Here is a 19,043-nt window from a genome sequence, read left to right on the forward strand (position 1 = left end):
TCATCCAACAATTCTGCTTCTTCCTATCACCAAGTGTACAATTAATGAACATACAGATGTTAAGGTATAGCAGAGAGTTTGGCTACATAGTTGTTACACCAAAGCAGGAAACAGAAACAATAGGTACACTCACCCATATCCTGAGCTCACATAGAAAACTCCAGTGGAACAGATCTCCAAAAGAGATCTTTCCCCACTCGTAGTCAGCTCTTAAATGGGTCTAGGAGAGGTGGAGCCAGGCTCCACCCCTTCCGGCATTACAAGTGAATTGCACAGATGAATTGCCTCAGGTGATCAACCAGAGGTTCAGGCAGTGACTCAGCAGTTCCCATACACTCCACCCCTTGACGGCACAAACCAATGATCAGGTTGACTAAAGGCTAAGCTTTTCCCAATACAGAGATCCAATGTATCGTGACGCTTTTAAATTTCCATCATGACGCATGTTGTTAAAATTCAAGATGAGTGACGATTAGTGAACATTGATATTCTTTCATGGGCCAGTGCTCAATGATGTTACTGGAGGCATGCAGTCATGAGGTGCAGGTCCATCCTATGTTCCATCAGTCCCATGTAGACCATCACCAGGTGTTGCACATGATCTGACAGTAACACTGGAATGCTTTGATGGCATTCTGATCCTTCCAGTGATCCTGAAAGCTCAAAGACTCATGGGGAGTAATACAGATGTTTCAGAGGTACCAAGAGGGGAGGTCTGCTCTCCAGGGCAAGACACAGGCTGTATTTCTATCCTAGGTCAACACTTCAGCTTGTACTAGGGCATGTCCTCGCCACCTGTAGCACATACTCTGGCCAGATGTCTGCGGCTGCATAACTGTATCAGTCACCAAAGGGGGTGTCCTGATCTGCCACTGGGACATGATGGGAGTCCCTTTAGCAATGAAGATCTGAGTGTTGACCACAAAAGTAGGCCATGTACCTATTACTGCAGGGACTACTAAGCCTCCCGCCTCCAACAATCTCCCCCAAGGTGCAAGTAGGCCACACCACTTGGGTCCTACCTGCACCTTCCAAGGCCATTTTATTCTATGGGTGCCTGGATCTAAATTCTCAGGGTCAGGGAGTAGAAGACTATTTTCATTACCAATCTAGGGTCTTACCTGATGATCAGTGCCCGTAATTTGGATCCTAAGCATGGTGGCCCATGTTGTCTGCAACATTCTCAGGGCACTGGGTCTGCCATCTCAGGGTCTTTCATTCAGGTCCCGCAAGATTTCGTAGAGTCTTTTTGTCCACCCCTGCAGGGACTGGGAGTCTGTCTTCAGGGCAGTCTTAAGAATATTGTTATAACATTCCACGAGGCCTGCCCCCATTGGATTATATGGCAGGTAGAATCACCATTCAATCTTATTTTCTTCTGCCCAGAGCTGTATCGTTGCACCAGTAAAATGAGTCCCTTGGTTACTCTCAATGTCTTAAGGCATCCAGTAGGCAGACATCAGTTTAGTGAGTGCCTTGATGGTATATGCCTGGTTTGCTTTTGGTACTCGATAGGCCTGCAGTAGCCCACCGGCAGTGTTGACGCAGGTCAGGGCGTATCTCGCCCCCTCAGACCGAGGAATGGGCCCAATGTAATCGACCTGCCATTGCTTGAGAGGATTGTGTCCTCTAGCAAGATGGGCTGTTGTTTCAGGCAATGATCTTGGTCTCATCTTAGAGCAAGCACTGCAATCCGGGCTTGCCTGGACAATGTCCGGTAGCTGTATGGGCAGTTGCCATGCTTTAGCAGCTGCCCACATTGTCTTTTGTCCCACATGCCAGAGCTTCTGATGTAACCAGAGGGCAATGTTCTCAGATGGTGAATTCTCAATCCATCAAACTCAGGCCAGCATCGCTTCATCATTTCCCAGTGACTGTAGGGGCTGGTGACCAGAAATGTGGTAGACACGTATAGTCCTGTGTTTGACTGTACTCCATATATCTAACCACCACATGTATTTGCCTTAGATTGGTCAGGCGTGGATAGTCCATTCCTGGATGGCCCACTGTGCAATCCAAAAAGTGAGACCCCAGTACACAGCACAACTATCTGTACAGATGTTCAAGATACCATCACCGGGTTCCTTGGTTATAGCCATCCACATGGCTCACAGTTCTGCCCATTGGCTGCTCTGACCATCCCCCTCGTCAAACCAGATTGTCTCAATGGAAGGATGATATGCTATTTCTCTCCACTTGCTCAGGCTGGCCTTGCTGGACCCATCTGTGTACCAGGCATCTTCAGGGATAGGATATTTTCCCTCCTGAATGGGACTCTTCTCTGGTGGAGCAACCAATGTTTCTTATGGTGCATCACTGTGATAGGTCACTGGGCATATGATCTTCTGAAGTTCTTCTTTCAAGGGTGATGAAGACAGACTTCTCCTTTGGCTGAGATAGGTGACCCATCGTGCCTCTGTCTGTGCTTGGGCCATCCCTGTCTTAGGAAGGTGGGTCAGATCTTTCACCCACCCCTGAATCGGCAGAGTGGTCTTAAGTAATACTTCAGCCATTTGAGCTATTGGCTCTACTGCCTGTAATGACGAATAAGCAGCCAATATCTGATTTTCAACCATACTGAATCTTTCTTCTGCTCCATGCCAGACCCGAGATCAGAAACTAATGGGGGTCCAAACAGAACTCTGGCATTGCCACAGGCCTCAACCAAAGCCATCTTGAGTTAACGTCTAAATCAGCTGGGAGGGTAGAATCAAATATACCCAATGCCTGGGCCTGTTTGACTGCAAGTTTTGCCTGTTGGAAAGCATCCTGTTCTGTTTTCCCCCCAATCAATTTCCCCCCTTTTTTGAGAGTCTGTACAGTGAGCAGCCTCAGCAGCTATGCTAGGTGAGGTATAAAGGAACGCCAATAACCCAATATACCTCAAAACTCTTGCAGCTGCTTTGATGTTGCAGGGACTGGGAACACCTGAACCTTACCTATGACAGCAGTGGGTAGTACTTTGGTCTTTTCTGACCAAACCAGCCCCAGGAATTTTATGGACAGGCCCAGACCTTGCACCTTTCAGGGATTTATAGCCCATCCCCTCTGTTGTAAATAGGTGGTTGATGAATCTGCCGCCTGCCCTATTGCCTCCGGTGAGTCAGATGTCAGCAGGAGATCATCAATATAATGATATAAGTTAACATAATCAGGTTTTTTCCAGTCAGCCAGGTCATGCGCCACTAGATTGTGACAATATGTTGGTGAATGCACGTACCCCTGTGGCAGGACCTGAAAGGTCCACTGCCTGCCTCCCCATGTAAATGCAAACTGATCTTGTGATTCCTCAGCCATTGGGATACTGAAGAATGCATTTGCTGAATCTAGGACACAATGATAGGTTTTTATCTCTCTACTCAATGTGTCTACTAGGTAGGCAATATTGGGTGCAGCCGCATGAATAGGCAGCGTGACCTTATTTAGCTCTCTGTAATCCACTGTCATTCTCCATGTGCCATCCAACTTACGCACTGGCCATAAGAGGGAGTTATATGGGCTGTGTGCAGGTCTTATAATGCCCACTTTTTCTAATTCCTGCACCATTTTCGATCTTTCATCTTGCCCACCCAGGAATCTATACTGTCATACTTTAGTAATCCGGCGCAGTTTCAGCAGGTAAACAGTCCCATGTTTCACATGACCTCTTAATATTGCCTGCACCTCCTGGATACTGATACAACTCTGTCAAAGTCTGAACTTTCCCACAGTTGTCTGGAAGGCCACACCCCATAGAATATCTATTCTCAAGTTGTATTACTGAACTGGGGCAATAGACACCTTATACTCCTGAGGTGGGAGACGCCCAACCCACAATTTTAACCACATTTGGGTGACAGGAATAGTCTGTCCCCCAAAACTACCAATCGTCACTCTGTCTCCATCAAATTTGGTTGTATCTCCGTAGATAGTTGATGTTTCTGCTCCAGTGTCCATTAATGCCATAACTCTGAATATTTTTTCGGGACCAACAAATAGTTAATTCTATATAGGGCCTCTGGTCCCATCTGGAGGCCCTAGGGGGACTAACATCCCTCGTCACACCATGAATTGTGCTAGGGCCAATTCTTTTGCTTCCGGTGGCTCAGGCATCATGGCCTGAGACACCTGAGGCAGCTTTTTTTTTTCCTGCTATGAACAATGAAATTTTCTAGGTTCCATGTTGTTATTGGTATTTTCTCTATAACCCTTACCCTTGGTTTCTTAGGGTAGCTCTGAAATTTTTGATTATCCTTTAGTTGTCTTCAAAGCTGGAGAAGGACATGGTTGGGCTGGCGGCCAATCTTAGCAAATTGGACTCCAACCCAAATTAAATCATTAAACATTTGTTTTCAGGAAACCCTTATGGGTCCCGATCAAGGAGCTCAAGTAGCCAGCATCTTGGTTTTAGTCACCAGCAGGACCTCAGCTTCTTCTAATGTCTAAACGTTGTGCATGGTCCGCAGGCGTTCTGTTTCTCCTAGGTCAGCCACTAACTGGGCAGCCTACTGGACTACTGCTTCTGAGGCCACAGGGGATTTGATGTAGAGATTAAAGTACTGTATGGGAACTGCTGAGTCATGGCCTAAATGGATTGATCACCTGAGGCGAGCAATGAGTCAGCCAGAGGAGCACAGGTGAAGGCTGTGCTGCCGGAAGGGGTGGAGTCTGGCTCCACCTCTCCTAGACCTATTTAAGAGCTGGCTACCAGTAGGGAAGAATCTCTTCTAGAGATCTGCTCTGCTGGAGTTTTGTAAGTGAGCCCAGGATAGGGGTAAGCTTTCTATCTATTCTCTTTTTGTTATCACAATCTGCTTTGCCTAACTGTCTTGTTTATTTTGTAGTTATAACATCTTAATTTTCATTGATTTTACAAGTACCATATAAATGAGAGGGAGTTTGCTGTAGAATTAAGTTTCTCATTCCTGCTGAAAATTTGACCATATCAAGGCCATCAAATGTGTCTTCATAAATTACTTCCCTTATGCCTAATTCACAGATATGATTTTGAAAATCCTCCACGGAGGATCACATCCCTGTATGTAGAGGTATACCAGATTTAATTGGCCCTACCATACAGCAGGCCACCATTAACCATTCTATTTTAGAATGGTTTTCATTAGGATATTTGTTACCCACATATAACCTCTGCCTGAGAGCAGGATGGATAGTCATGGTGGCCAACTTGGCTGTTTCTAGGCCATTCACCATAATACTTTTTGCTCCAGAATCCCACAGTCTTAATAACCAGACTGGCACACTTTCTCTAGGCTTCTGCCAAAATTATTGTATTAAATCCATCAATTCTGTTGCTGCATACTGCTGTTATGTGCAAGTGAGTCTGGGCAGGAGGCCACTGATCAGGTAGTACCCCTGCTAGTCTGTCCCGTACATTTTTTTTGTTTTCAAAGTTATGACAGGACAGACTTCTAGTGGATCTGTCAAAATCAGATTTGAGATTTAATTTAGATTTTTTATTTTCCTGATCAATTAAGTCTACTGATTCAGGAGTCCGGTCATCGTCTATTGGAATGTTATGAACTTGACCTAATAGAAGATACAGAATTGGTTTCTTCCCTTTTAGTACGCCAAGTTCTTGCTCTAACTTTTTGATATGGTCTTTCAAAAGTTGGTTTTCATTTTCTAAACTATTATTCCTCATTTCTGCATGATTTAAAGCATTTAATAGCGACCATGCCATCATGGAAGCAGCAATTGTCTTTCTTTCGTCATTAGTATATCTTTGCTAAGTCACAACACGTAAGGGACCCCATTTTACAATGTTAACTGCTAATTCATAATAGGGAGATCCCACAAATCCTGGGATCTGCCGTGGAACCATTTTATCTAGGGGGGCGTAACATCCTCCCCCTTGAACCATTTAAAGAAATTCCATAGGAAGGACATAATGTAAAGTTAGTATATTTTGCCTACCTGGCGTACAGATATACAGATGCTATAGAAGAGAGTTTGGCTATGTAGTTGTTACACCAAAGCAGGAAACAGAAATGATAGGTACACTCACCTGTATCCTGGGCTCATGCGGAAAACTCCAGTGGAGTGGATCTCCAAAAGAGATCCTTCCCCACTGGTAGTCAGCTCTTAAATGGGTCTAGGAGAGGTGGAGCCAGGCTCTGTGCCTTCTGGCATCACAGCTGAATTGCCTTTACCTGTGCTCCTATGGCTGACTCATTGCTTGCCTCACGTGATTAATCAGAGATTCAGGCAGTGATTCAGCAGTTCCTATACATTTTGTTTGAACAGCAAAATCAGAACACTGATCTGGCTGTCTCAAGAGCAATATAAACAGCAGGATTGTGGCCCAGAATGAAGTCACAGATAAACTCCAAATTATCAAAGAAGAACTCTCCAAGCCTGATCCAACTAATCTTGCTTTAAAAGGAGCTCTCCTAGAGTAAAGGACTTGTTTATAACTGAAAGATTCCAAATAGAAAACCTGGTCAGGACAGTTGCCTTGTTGTAGAAAGGAGCAAGAAAGTGAATCCTTGCAAAGACTGCATGAACTCTGAGCATATGCTGTAAAACTTCCATGGTTATAAACATAGTAAGTTGTAAACATTAGCAGAAGACATCTTTGTATGCCAGGAAATTCACCAGGGAAAAAACAGGCATTTAAGCTTAATGATGCAAGCCCTGACTTCTGTTCAGGAAGGGAAAGCCAGTGGGATAGCATGCAGGTGCAAGACCGTACACACAGTCGCACTAGGAGCTGTCTCACATTTATTTGCCACCTACCCCATGTCAGCCCAGCAAGCTATGGAAGCTCAGTGGGAACAATGATTCATAACACAGATGGAGGTAATCAGGCATACGCTCAGACTAAGGTTGTTCAGAGCAAAGTGAACACCACTCAGGTTTAAGGCACATTATGGGAAGTTTCCACCATTTTCTTGCCAGACTCAAGCTGTGAACATCTATTAGTTGTTTACAAACCTCTACATCTCCCTTCCCCACACCATCTCGAACTTTAAAAAACAAAAACAAAAACAAAAAAAAAAAAAAAAAAAAACCAGTATGGTTTTTATTACTAAGTATGATACAGCCAGTATTGATAGCATTATGACAGAACAGCAGTGTGCAAGTCCATTGATCGAAACAGCAAGAAAAAAAAGAAGAAATAAAAGTTATCAAATTGGCTATGCTCAGGATCTAGCTGAGTATCCCATGTGTGTGCTTTCTGGGAAGGGCATCAGAACAAAGCAGGGCAGGCAGTGTTATTTCCCCAGACTGATCTCCCAATTCACATGTTGAGCAGTAGAGGCTATGCAAAGATGGAGATAGCTCTACTGGAAAAGAATAATAGAATCATTAAGGTTGGAAAGACCTCCAAGATGATGTAATCCAACAGTCAGCCCATCACCACCACATCCACTAAATCCTTGAGTGCCACATCTACCCTTTTCTTCCAGGGATGGTGACTCTACCACTTACTTGGGCAGCCTGTTCCAATCTCACCACATTTGAGAAATTTCTCCAAATACTGAACTTGAATCTTTACTGGTGTATTACCAATCATCCTATCACTAGTAACTTGGGAAGTGGCCCACTCCCATGTCATTACAACCTTCTTTCAGATAGTTGTAGAAAGCAAAGAGGCCTTTCCTGATCCTCTTCTCCAGAACAAACAATCTCTTCTCTTAAGACTTGTGCTCCACACCCTTTACCAGCTTTGTTGCCGTTCTTTGGGCAAGCTCCTGGGTCTCAATGTCTTTCTTGTAGTGAGGGGCCCAAAACTGAATGCAGTATTAGATTCACAGCCTCACCAGTGCTGAGTATAGACAGATATCACCTCCTCAGTTTTACTAATTGTGCTGTGTTTAACACAAGCCACAATGCCATTGACCTTGTTGACAACCTGGGCCCAGTGGTGACTCATGTTCAGCCACCTGTTGAGTAGCACTCTCATATTTTTTTCTCCATGCAGCTTCCCCAACACTCCGCAGCACTGTGTTGTTGTGATTGAAGTGCAGGACCCAGAACTTGGTCTAGTTGAAGCAACTGACCTCAGACTATCAATACAGCCTATTCAGACACCTCCATAGGGCCTTCCTACCTCAGATAAACACTTCCTCCCATCTTGGTGCCATTTGCAATCTTACTGAAGGTGCACTCAATCCCCTTATCCAGATCATCAATAAAGAGGACTAGCCCCAGTACTGATCTTTGGGGAACACTACTAGCGACCAGATACCAACTGGATTTAACTCCATCCCATTCTGGGCTCAGCTGGTATTTTTATTTTTTATTTTTTCTTAAACAGCAAAGAGTACACTTATCCAATCCACAGGCAGACAGCTTCTCCAAGGGAATGCTGTGGGAGACAGTCAAAAGTTTTACTAAAGCCTAGGTAGACTAAATCTACAACCTTTCCCTCATCTGCTAGGTTGGTTACCTGGTCACAGAAGGAGATCCAGTTGGTCAAGCAGGATCTGTCTTTCACAAATCCATGACCAAATTCCCCAGTTGTCTGCACTTGCCATGGGAACACACATAACAATCTGCTTCATGACCTTATCCAATACCAAAATCATGCTTACATGCTTGTAAGTTCCCCAGATCCTCCTTCTGACAGTTCTTGTCAATAGGCATCATGCTGGTAAGTCACTCCAGGACTGCTTAGCATCCCCAAAGAGCCCTTAAACTTCTAGGGGACATACAAAAAGTAAACTAGTAGTAATAAGCATTCACTCCTCCTCCAGCATTCAGGCTTTTGAAGGCTTCAAAGCAAAGTGCATCTTAAATTCCTTACAGTAGCCATTCTTTGTTGCATAACATCACATCTCCATCTGTACACCAACTTTTTATAAAGAGAATCTTCTCAGTCTATTTCCAGAGGCACCATATATGCCACTATTCTATTTTTATAGGAGCTGTAAATAATGTCTACTGCACTCCAGTTCCCTGTCCCTAAGGTGAGCAGTAAGCCAGAGGTTTTACCTAAGCACAGCACATTTATTTATAGTTCTGAAATAACTGTTATGACTCTGGCAAGTTTTTAGTCAGCATTTTTTATTGTTATTTCACTACTCTTCCATCAGGAGATTAATCCCAAGATGGATATGGTGTCACGGACAGGTTATTCCACAGGACATCCCACGTGTTTCTCAAATATGCCAAGCAAAGTCAAGTTTTGCAGTATCTTCCTACTAACCCGCTTACACCTGGATTGGCTACTGCATTTAAGGACTCTGGAAGGCCTCCTGGTCCTAGTGCCTCTAAAGAGGGAGTATATTATTTGGATTTTTTTTTTTTTTTTTTTGCAAGTTACTGTAAAGCTCAATTCCAGCTTGCCTTACTGCATTTTTATTTGGCTTGCCAGCATTTATGGACATTTATCTTCTTGGAAAACAGCTTCAACTCTGTTTCCCACTTCTGGTCTTAGTAACCCCTGACACCCTTGTCTCCTCTTGTTCTCTCTCAAATCTCTTTTGAAGAGAGATAATATGTCACTTAATATACCGTTTGTACATATCTGTATGTTTGTTGCAGGCCATTTAAATTCTTCACTTGTCCTTTTGAGGACAACTGTTTTAAAAATAAATATGAACTTCATCACACTTCAAGCAATCTGCACTTTCTGCTGGTTCAGGAGGCATACTGGCTCTAACTATAGCAATGCGGACAATGTTAAGTAGCTCTTGGACAACAGAATGCCAGAACTTTGGGCTATGTAGAATAAAGCAAAGGTTTTTTTACTCCTCTTGGGGATCACAGAATGGCCCAGCTTGGAAGGGACCTCAAGGATCATGAATCTGTAACCCCCCTGCCACAGCAAGGCTGCCAATACTAGACCAGGCTGCCCGGGGCTCCATCCAACCTGGCCTTGAACACCTCCAGGGATGGGGCATCCACAATCTCTCTGGACAGCCTGTTCCAGTACCTCACCACTCTCTCTGTAAAGAATTTCCCCCTGACATCCAACCTAAATCAACCCAACCCCTCCCTCAACTTAAAACCATTTCCCCTTGTCCTGCAGTATCAACGCTTTCAATGAGGTCACCCTGCAGCCTTCTTTTCTCCAGGCTGAACAAGCCCAGCTCCCTCAGCCTGTGCTCGTAGGGGAGGTGCTCCAGTCCCCTGATCATCTTTGTGGCTCTCCTCTGGACTCTCTCTAACAGTTCTGTCTTTCTGGTACTGGGGGCTCCACACTTGGACACAGTAGTCCAGATGGGGCCTCACAAGGGTGGAGTAGAGAGGAACAGTCAATTCCCTGTTCCTGTTGGCCAATCCTCTTCTGATGGAGCCCAGGATACTGTTTGCTTTCTGAGCTGCAAGAGCACACTGCTGGCTCATGTTAAGTTTTTCATCCATCAGGACCCCCGGGTCCTCTTCTGCAGGGCTGCTGTCTGGAAGGACTGCTCCTTCCAGTCTGTATGGATGCCTGGGATTCCTCAGTCCCAAGTGCAAAACTCTGCACTTTGCTGTGTTGAACCTCATTAGGTTTACCTAGGCCCACACTTTGTGTGTGTTGAGGTCCCTATAACGGGCATTCCTTCCATCCTCTGTGTCTCACAGCCAAACAGTAGATCAGACTTCCAGATTTGGTATAAAAATGGCACTTATTTATGCACAGTCCAATTTTTCACCTCCAGAAAGATAAGACGACTGTGGAAAGACTTTCTTAAATGTTGCCTAGAGAAGTCACAAATGCCCCATCCCAGGAGGTACTCAAGGCCAAATTGGATGGAGCCCTGGGATGCATAATCTTGTAGATGGCAGAGTTGCCTACAGTAGGAAGTGTTGGAACTAGATGATCTTTAAGATCCCTCCCAACTCAAGCCATTCTAAGATCTCCCTCAAATTCTTCTCTTACAGGACCTTTACCCACCCTTTTCCCATATTTGGATCATTATTACCCTTGGAAAGGCCATTCTGCCTTTTAGGGTTGCAGATGCTTCACTGCAAGAGTTACCTAGGCATATGCAGTGTCAGCACATGATTCTGCAGGCCAGAAGCATTTCCTTCACCCACCACTCCTGTACTGAGAACTCCACATCTGGATGCATTACTCCAGCACACAGTAGACGGGCAGGATCATCTCAATTCACCTACTGTCTGCATCAAAAGAAGTGTAGCCAAGGGTACAGTTAGTTTCCCGGCTGCAAGGGTGCATTGCTAATGCATACCCAGCTTTCCATCTACTAATACTCTAATACTCCCAGGTATTTTTCAGCAGGGCTGCACTAGACAAAGAAGGCATCAACCTTTTTTCATGACTCAACAGGAAGTTTAGCAGCTCACTGATTCAGAGGCTTCAGCTAATATGCAGTTCAGCTCCTTTTTTAGCAATTATATGCCTCCAAACTAAACTCCTTCCTCACTATCCTAAACAGTCAAGGATTTTCTTTATCTATCTTTATCTTTATCTTTATAAAATTCTAATTTATTTTCTCCTCTTCAGAAGGTGATGAGCATAAAAATGTCACACATGCAGTTCTCTGCAGCAGCAGACAGCAGAGAAAATTTGTTTTTTATTTGAAATGAGGAAGAATTGCTTCTCAAACAAATTCCTTTTACCCTCACACTTATACATCCAGCACACAGGAAGTCACACTGTGTTTCCTCTATACTTTTCCCAGAAGGCAAACACCAATAAATTCAGATGTCCTTTCAGCAGCTTGAACATAAGGTACGTCATGCTTCTCAATACTGCTGTACACATGAGGTATTTGTACCCAAAGCCATGCTAGAGATACAACTCCTACTTGTTCTATGCTACTACATATTGAATCATTTTAGGCTTTTCTTTAGGAGGCACTGCCTCAAAGATCTGATGCAGAAGCTCTGGCTTTACCCAGGGGTCCCACCAAGAAAAGTTAACGTATAAGACAACAGTGACTTCAAATGCTACCTTGCAAGGATTTAATTCAGTACCCCCAATAGTCTGCACACCAAAACAGCCTCCATACTGCCAAGAAGAGCAGCTTCATGGTACACAGTGTTGGGAAAGCTGCCTTCCCATCCAGCTGCATCACACAGTAACACAAGCAGGATATGCAGCTTGTCTTTTCCAACTATAGCTCTAAAAAACAAAAAACAAAAAAAAAAACAACCAAACCAAATAAAAACAAACAAACAAACAAAAAAACCCAAAAAAACTAAAAAGAAAACATGAGCTGGCTGTGAGTTCTACTCAGGCTCCTCCTGACAGCACAAGAAATCTCTGAAGGCCGCACCCGACTGTGCCCCGCTCCCGAGCACGGACGGCTCCAACCCTTCCTCAGCACTTAGTTGCAGGGCTCTCGTGAACGCTTCCGGCCGTTTCTAAACCGGCGAATCAGGACGGGCTCCAGGGAGAGCAGCGCGGCTGTGGCCCCTACTCCAGGAGCCCTGTAATACCGGCTCGACGAGGGCGGGGCAGACGCTCCCGACCCGTAGAGGCTTCGACGGGACAGAGGAGAGAGCACAGCGTGTCTCCTCTATGGGCAGGGGAAAAGAACTAGCAAGAAACAAATCCCAAAACAAGCAAACTGCAACAACCGCTGCCGCTCCCGCTCCTACTCCGCGCGGTCAGAGCAGATCTCAGCTCCCTCCCGGGGGAGGTCCCGTCGGGGAAGCGCTAGAGAGGGTCCCCTCCCGAATCCAGGCACGGGTCTCTTACCCAGAATATGAAGTTGAAGCCAAAGAGCAAATATTTGATGCACTTAGTGCCTCCTTTGACAGGCATCCTGCTGAGGGATAGCAACGAGTAGACCTAAGGACAAGTACACAAAGAACAGCTTTGGCACTCACCACTCCTTAAGTACTGCCCCGTCAAGTCCCTGCCCGCCTACTGTCTCCAGCCCGTGCAGCCCGGCCTTCTCCCCTCCCTTGTCCACGCCCAGGCTCAATGTCTCTTGCTGCCTGCACCTGCCGCAGCCCGGGGGCTCCGGGGGCCAGGGGGAAGGAGGGGGGGCTTTCCCAGGACGGGCAGAGGAGAGGGAGCGCTACTACCTGGCTGCCTTTGTGCACGGCAGTTTCACACTACCTCGATGTGTCGGGAACCTTGTTTTGCAAGCAGGTGTCCCACTTGGGCTCTGTATCATGCGTTGGCCATGCGGGTACTATGTGCAAGTGATAAAAGCCCTGCAGATCCTGGGGAGAATAAAAACGGGAGAGAGGCTGGCAGGGGATGCTCTGCTGGCCCTACCTATAGGATCCACTGCCAGCATGCTCCTTCTCTCTGCTTTTCGGGAGTTTGCCATCTCTCAAGTGTCCATAAGTTACAGTGCACTTACTTAGGGAGTTTCTCCTTGACGCTTACTGGGATTATCTAAAATGGATGCCTATGTGTGTGTGGGTATGTTAAACAAAATTCATAACACTCTGCTGCTCTGAATGCATAGTTTGCTTGCCTCTGCTCCTGAGACATCCTGATCCTCAGATTCAAATGTACCTTGAAACGCTGTTTGATAAAACTGTACCTAGCAACAAGTGGAGAGGCTCTCAGTGTACAGAACAACACCGTGTCCACTTAGCATAGTATGGGTTTAGTTGTACTTAATGTGTCAGCCTAGCTGAGGCAAATGTCATTTCTGCCTTACTTATACAATTATGTTTATATAAAGTTATAAGCACACTGTTCAAAAAAAAATCAGGTATGATAAGTGCATACCTATCAACTGATCCATACTTACTAGTTGTATACATGCCCTTATTTCACCCTAGTTGCTATACAAATCTTATTGAATTTCAGGGATGTTCCAATTGATTTTAATGGGAAACTTCTGAATCTGATAAGAAAACTGAGTTCTACCAATATTAATTTCTCTCTAATAGAACATGATTAGAAGTTCAGCAGTTATCAAGATTCAAATTCCAAGCAGAACAGAAAGCACAGAAAAGACTTAGTGGTGAACCAAGTTAAATCCAGCTGGCTACGTCATGAGTGATGTTCCCCAGGAGTGCGTATTGGTTGATTCTTGGCTGAACATGAGCCAGCAGTGTGCTCAGTTGGCCGAGATGGCCAAGAAATTTTGCTGCCAGCAGGAGCAGGGAAGTGATCATTCCTCTATATTCAGCACTGGTGAGGCTGCACCGTGAGTACTGTGTTCAGTTTTGGGTCCCTCAATATAAGAAAGACATTGAGGCCCTGGAGCGTGTTCAGAGAAGGGCAGAGAAACTGCTGAGGGGTCTGGAGCACAAGTCTTATGAAGAGTGGCTGAGGGAGATGGGATTGCACAGTCTGGAAAAGAGGAGGCTCAGGGGAGACCTTACTGCTCTCTATAACTACCTGAAGGAGGTTGTAGTGAGCAGGGCGTCAGCCTCTTCTCTTGTGTAACTGGTGATAGAACTAGATGGAACGGCCTCAAGTTGCACCAGGAGAGATTCAGACTGGACTTTAGGAAATACTTTTCTGAAAGACTGGTCAAATGCTGGAGTAGGCTACCCAGGGAGGTGGTGGAATCACCAATCCTGGTGGTGTTCAACGGACATTTTTAAACACTCCATTGTATGTGGTTTAAGTGAGAACTATTGGTGATAGGTAGATGGTTGGACTGGATGATCCTGTAGGTCTTCACCAACCCTGTTGATTTTATGATTCAGCCTGAAGAAAAGAAAGCTCTGAGGTAATCTGATAGCAGCCTTCCAATGTCTAGAGAGGAGTTATCTAAAGAAGGAACAAACTCTTCAGCAGAGTCTGTGGTGACAGAACAAGCAGAAATGGCTTCAAGCTTAAAGAGAGTAGATTTAGATTAGATGTAAGAAAATAATCTATGACAGTGAGGATGGTGAGGGGAATTGGTTGCCCAGAGACGTGGTTGATGCCCTGTCCTGGGAGACTTTCAAAAGGTGAGTCTGGATACAAGGTCCTGGGAAAAATAATCTAGCTGTGTGTCGCCTTTGTTTCGGCCACCCTGACTGAAGTCTCCTTGTGAAAGTGTTCCCACAGCCCCGGTCAGTTTCGCAAGCTTTTCATGACACCAATGCGGTGAGCGGCAAAATGGCCTTAATTGCAAGGAGCACACCCTTCTTAAAACTTTCCCCATGCCTTAGGGCTACTACCGTTATCTCTGACCAATGGACATGTGGCACGTCTTGTTTCCTCCTTATTTGGTCTAACCTGTTCTTCTCTCTTATCTTCAAGACGTTTGTTGCCATGGTTTCCCAGGGGCCGAGGGGCCCCTGTCGACCCTGGCAACTGCCCCAGCTCATTCAGTTAACTACATTTCCCCCTCCCTAAGCACAGGCCAATCTACTATAACCTGAGAGGACCCTAATCGCGTACACCCGAAATCCCCGCATTACGCCTATACATGCCATTGTCCTCTCAGTTAAGTGTTGCCCCGTTACATTGTAATGCGCCAAATAATCCTAATGTCTTAAGCATGAGTTCTACATAAAGCTATATACTGCATTCTTAGACGATGCTGATTCGTTCGTCTTAGCATTTGCCATATGAGCCATTCGTCTCAGCATACACAATAGTTATCTATGTAATATTCCTATATGCCTATATATAGTATGACTATAAGTGTAAAGCATATTAATATTAGAACCTAATACAACTATAACTGAATACAGAATAGAGTTAAACATAGTTAAACATCCATTACAATACGTACGTGAACCCTGTTACAATCTTTCGAGAAGCCTATGGTATTCCAAGCGTTGATTGCTTAAACGTTATTGCAGACAGTTGATGAAGCAAGGTACACAAATTAAATGCAGGTTTCACACCACTGAGCAGGGGGAGGTCCTATCCCGTCACATCCTGAGTACTCGCCTTCTTCGCCTGCCACAAAATCTCTCCCATGCTCAGTGAAATCTTGCTCTGTTATATCGCAAAGCGCCTGATAGTTCTATCCTAACAGCCTAGAATAATGCTAAACCTAACGCAACTACAACCAGATGCAGTACAGAGTTGAATATCCCTGTCGCTGTGGGGGACCATCCAAAAAGAACTTCCCACCAGTGGTGTTCTCCGTCCTTCTTTACTCTCTCTAGGACACGATGCATCTCTTCTGTGTCATGGTGAATGGTGATCAAGGTTTTCTGTCCATTGTTTCTGACACGTTTCAGCGATTGGTGCAGGTCATCATGTTGCAAAAGCTTCCTTACCAAGTTCCTCCCTTGGTAAGCCAAAGCGAGATTCATCCCACTTGGAGTAGGTGATAGGTCTTTAATCACTGTGTAATTATCCTGCAAGAACTGATGTGATGTCGCTGACACTTAATAATTAAAGCCACATCCTACAATACTAGTAAAGTTAAAGACAGAGAGATTAGAGATTAGAGTGACTGCTGATAGACCTAGTGGCACTATCTTTGCCCAATATATACCAACATTGTCTCAGGTACCTGTTCGAGTGTACCTCAAAAATAACAAACATCTGTTTAATATCAAGGCAGATATCTCAAGCCTTGAGAGCATTGCTCTCACAAACCAGCCATATGGAATTGCTTGTTCTCCAGGCCTCAATCTGGCCACCTGTCCATGAAGGGAACCCATTCTGATGCCCACAATGTATACTGCACTGGCTTAAGCACCATGCACATCAGATTTGTCACATGCGGAAAGAGAAGGCCTAATGCTGTCAGGACTTCTAATGCATTTAAAGTGAGAAGTGATTTCAATTCCCATTTCTCTGCACAATCTATCAGGTGTGTGATGCCTTTCGGATCAAGGGATACCCTTTCTGGGTCTCTGTTATCATTCCCTACTATCGGGAAGGTCTCTAGTGCTCTTCCTTCCTTTAACAGGCTAGATCTAAACTTCCCACAATCTGTTAGTGCATCTCTCTTAACTCCCAAATGCGAATTCACCTCTCTCCTTTCGCTATCCTTTTCAGTCACAGCTGGAAGCTGCGGGCTCCGCACTGCTCCCACTGTGCCCATCTCCCTTTGATCATGCACTGACTGTTGTAGAGGCTTCTGATTGGTTGCATGCGCTCTCAATCTTGTAAAAGGATATGTGGGTCGAGTCAATGGGTCTGAACACTGGCAGAGAGTGGGTCCAGAGACTACCGTTATTTCTTTCTCCATCGGGTGCAGCCTGAGCAGAGGGCACCAGCCGGACGCCACCTACACCTTCAGGTGCAGTCAGGGTGGACAGTGCTGGCCGGACACTATCATCCGAGCACCTGTAACTTACATCGCTTCCCTTTCTCTCTGCTGTATTTTCTACCGCCTCTCTAACTTTTGACCAATCCCTACCCAAGCCGTGCCCACAGTTTCCACCCCCCTGAGTGTTACTGCATTCCACCTCCTGAGAGGAGACAGCAAGTGTCCCGTCCCAGCTTACTTTTCCCCCCGGCCCCCGCAGGGGGCAGATTACACAGAGACAGCGGTTGTTGTGGATACAGTGGAGGGGTTTCAACGACCTTGCATTCCTGCACTTTAGCCGTTTTGCAAGACAAAAGCGCAGACAGTTGAACGCCTTCTTCTACTTGTTTATGCGAAGCTGAAGCCGAGGGGGGGTGAAGTGGGATGCCGAAGGTGCGGACGAGATGTTAGTCGCTATAGCTGAGGGCGTATTTACGGTGTTCTCTTCCTCAGGGGACCTGCAAGAAAGTACGCTCCCCGCACACGTAAGCATGATCCTGCCCAAGGGGCGCTCTCCCATCCCCATGGTTAACGCCACTGTGGACGAGGGGCTCACTGAGGTACGGGACCCCGACCTTGGGTAGGCAGAGCCGCATTGTCTGGCCCATTTGGTGTTCCGGGGGAGGGGCCCTGGGCCTAAGGCACCCTCCCATCCTCGTTTCCCCGCGGCACTATGACAAACTTCCGACATTGGCGTACAGTGTGCCCTGATAGCTTTCTGGTTCAGGTATTGGACAGACCGACCAGAGGTGAAGCGCTGCTAGACCTGCTGCTTACCAACGCCGAGGAGATCATCAAAGGCGTCAAGGTTGGAGGCTGCCTGGGCTCCAGCGACCACGCCCTGGTTGAGTTTGTGATCTCAAGCGATGTGGGCTTGGCAAAGAGCAGGATCAGGACACTGAACTTTAGAAAAGCAGACTTCAAGCTACTCAATGGATTGCTGGCCAAGATCCCCTGGCGCGCTGCCCTCAAAGACAAGGATGTTGAGGAGAGCTGGCGGCTCTTCAAGGATGCCCTCCTGGAAGCACAAGAGGTCTCCATTCCTCTGAATAAGAAAGTGGGCAGGCGAGGTAGGAAACTGGCATGGCTCAGCAAGGACCTGCTGAGAAAACTGAGGGCGAAGAAAGGGGTGTACAAGCTCTGGAAACAAGGCTGTGTCACCTGGGAAGAGTAGAGGGATGCCGTCCGGACTTGCAGACGTGGGATCAGGGAAGCCAAGGCGCAGGCAGAACTGAACTTGGCAAGGGACGTGAAAAACAATAAGAAAACCTTCTACAGGTACATTGGCCAGAAGAGACAGGCCAAAACGGGCGTACCTACTTTGGTAAATTTAAAAGGAGAACTGGCTTCAACAGATGAAGAGAAAGCTGAGGTGCTGAATGAGTTCTTCACCTCGGTCTTCACTGGTGGCCAGGATTCTAGTCTTCTTCACGTCCATGAACCCTGCATCCCCAAACCTCTATGTGGGGACCAAGGAGGTAAATCCCTCCCCACTGTAAGGGCAGAGCAAGTCCGAGAGTACCTCCTTAGACTGAATGTGTACAAGTCTATGGGGCCAGATGGCGTGCATCCCAGGGTCCTGAAGGAGCTGGCTGAGGTGGTCGCCAAGCCGCTCTCCATCATATTTGAGAAGTCGTGGCTGTCAGGTGAGGTCCCGGATGACTGGAGGAAGGGTCACGTCACTCCCATATACAAGAAGGGGAGCAGGGAGGACCCGGGGAACTACAGGCCGGTGAGTCTCACCTCCGTGCCTGGGAAGATCATGGAACAGATCCTCCTGGACAACATGCTCGATCACATAAAGAATGAGCATGTGATCCGAGACAGCCAGCACGGCTTCACCAAGGGAAGGTCATGCCTGACTAATCTTGTGGCCTTCTATGATGGAGTGACGGCATTGGTGGACGAAGGGAAGGCGACCGATGTCATTTACCTGGACCTGAGCAAGGCCTTTGACATGGTCCCCCACCACATCCTCATCTCCAAATTGGAGGGAAGTGGATTTGATGGGTGGACGAC

The 19,043-nt window shown here is 46.2% G+C and overlaps 1 protein-coding gene across 4 annotated transcripts in view; it reads right to left on the reverse strand.

Annotated features, from left to right (window-relative positions):
- CD9 (CD9 molecule) overlaps positions 1 to 12,748 on the reverse strand; it is a 36,984-nt gene extending 24,236 nt beyond the window's left edge. Inside the window, exon 1 of one of the 4 annotated variants that reach the window (XM_052690572.1) lies at positions 12,602 to 12,748. In XM_052690572.1, coding sequence (XP_052546532.1) covers positions 12,602 to 12,667 — 66 coding nt within the window. In that variant the 5' untranslated portion in view covers positions 12,668 to 12,748. Of the gene's footprint in view, positions 1 to 133; positions 211 to 6,004; positions 6,027 to 12,601 lie in introns of those variants that run through there. The other 3 variants (XM_052690576.1, XM_052690577.1, XM_052690578.1) reach the window with 3 other exon arrangements.
- Positions 12,749 to 19,043: the final 6,295 nt, after the last annotated feature.

The sequence above is a fragment of the Tympanuchus pallidicinctus genome, unplaced genomic scaffold (genome assembly GCF_026119805.1).
Source record: "Tympanuchus pallidicinctus isolate F22 unplaced genomic scaffold, pur_lepc_1.0 scaffold27, whole genome shotgun sequence".
Taxonomy (NCBI): domain Eukaryota; kingdom Metazoa; phylum Chordata; class Aves; order Galliformes; family Phasianidae; genus Tympanuchus; species Tympanuchus pallidicinctus.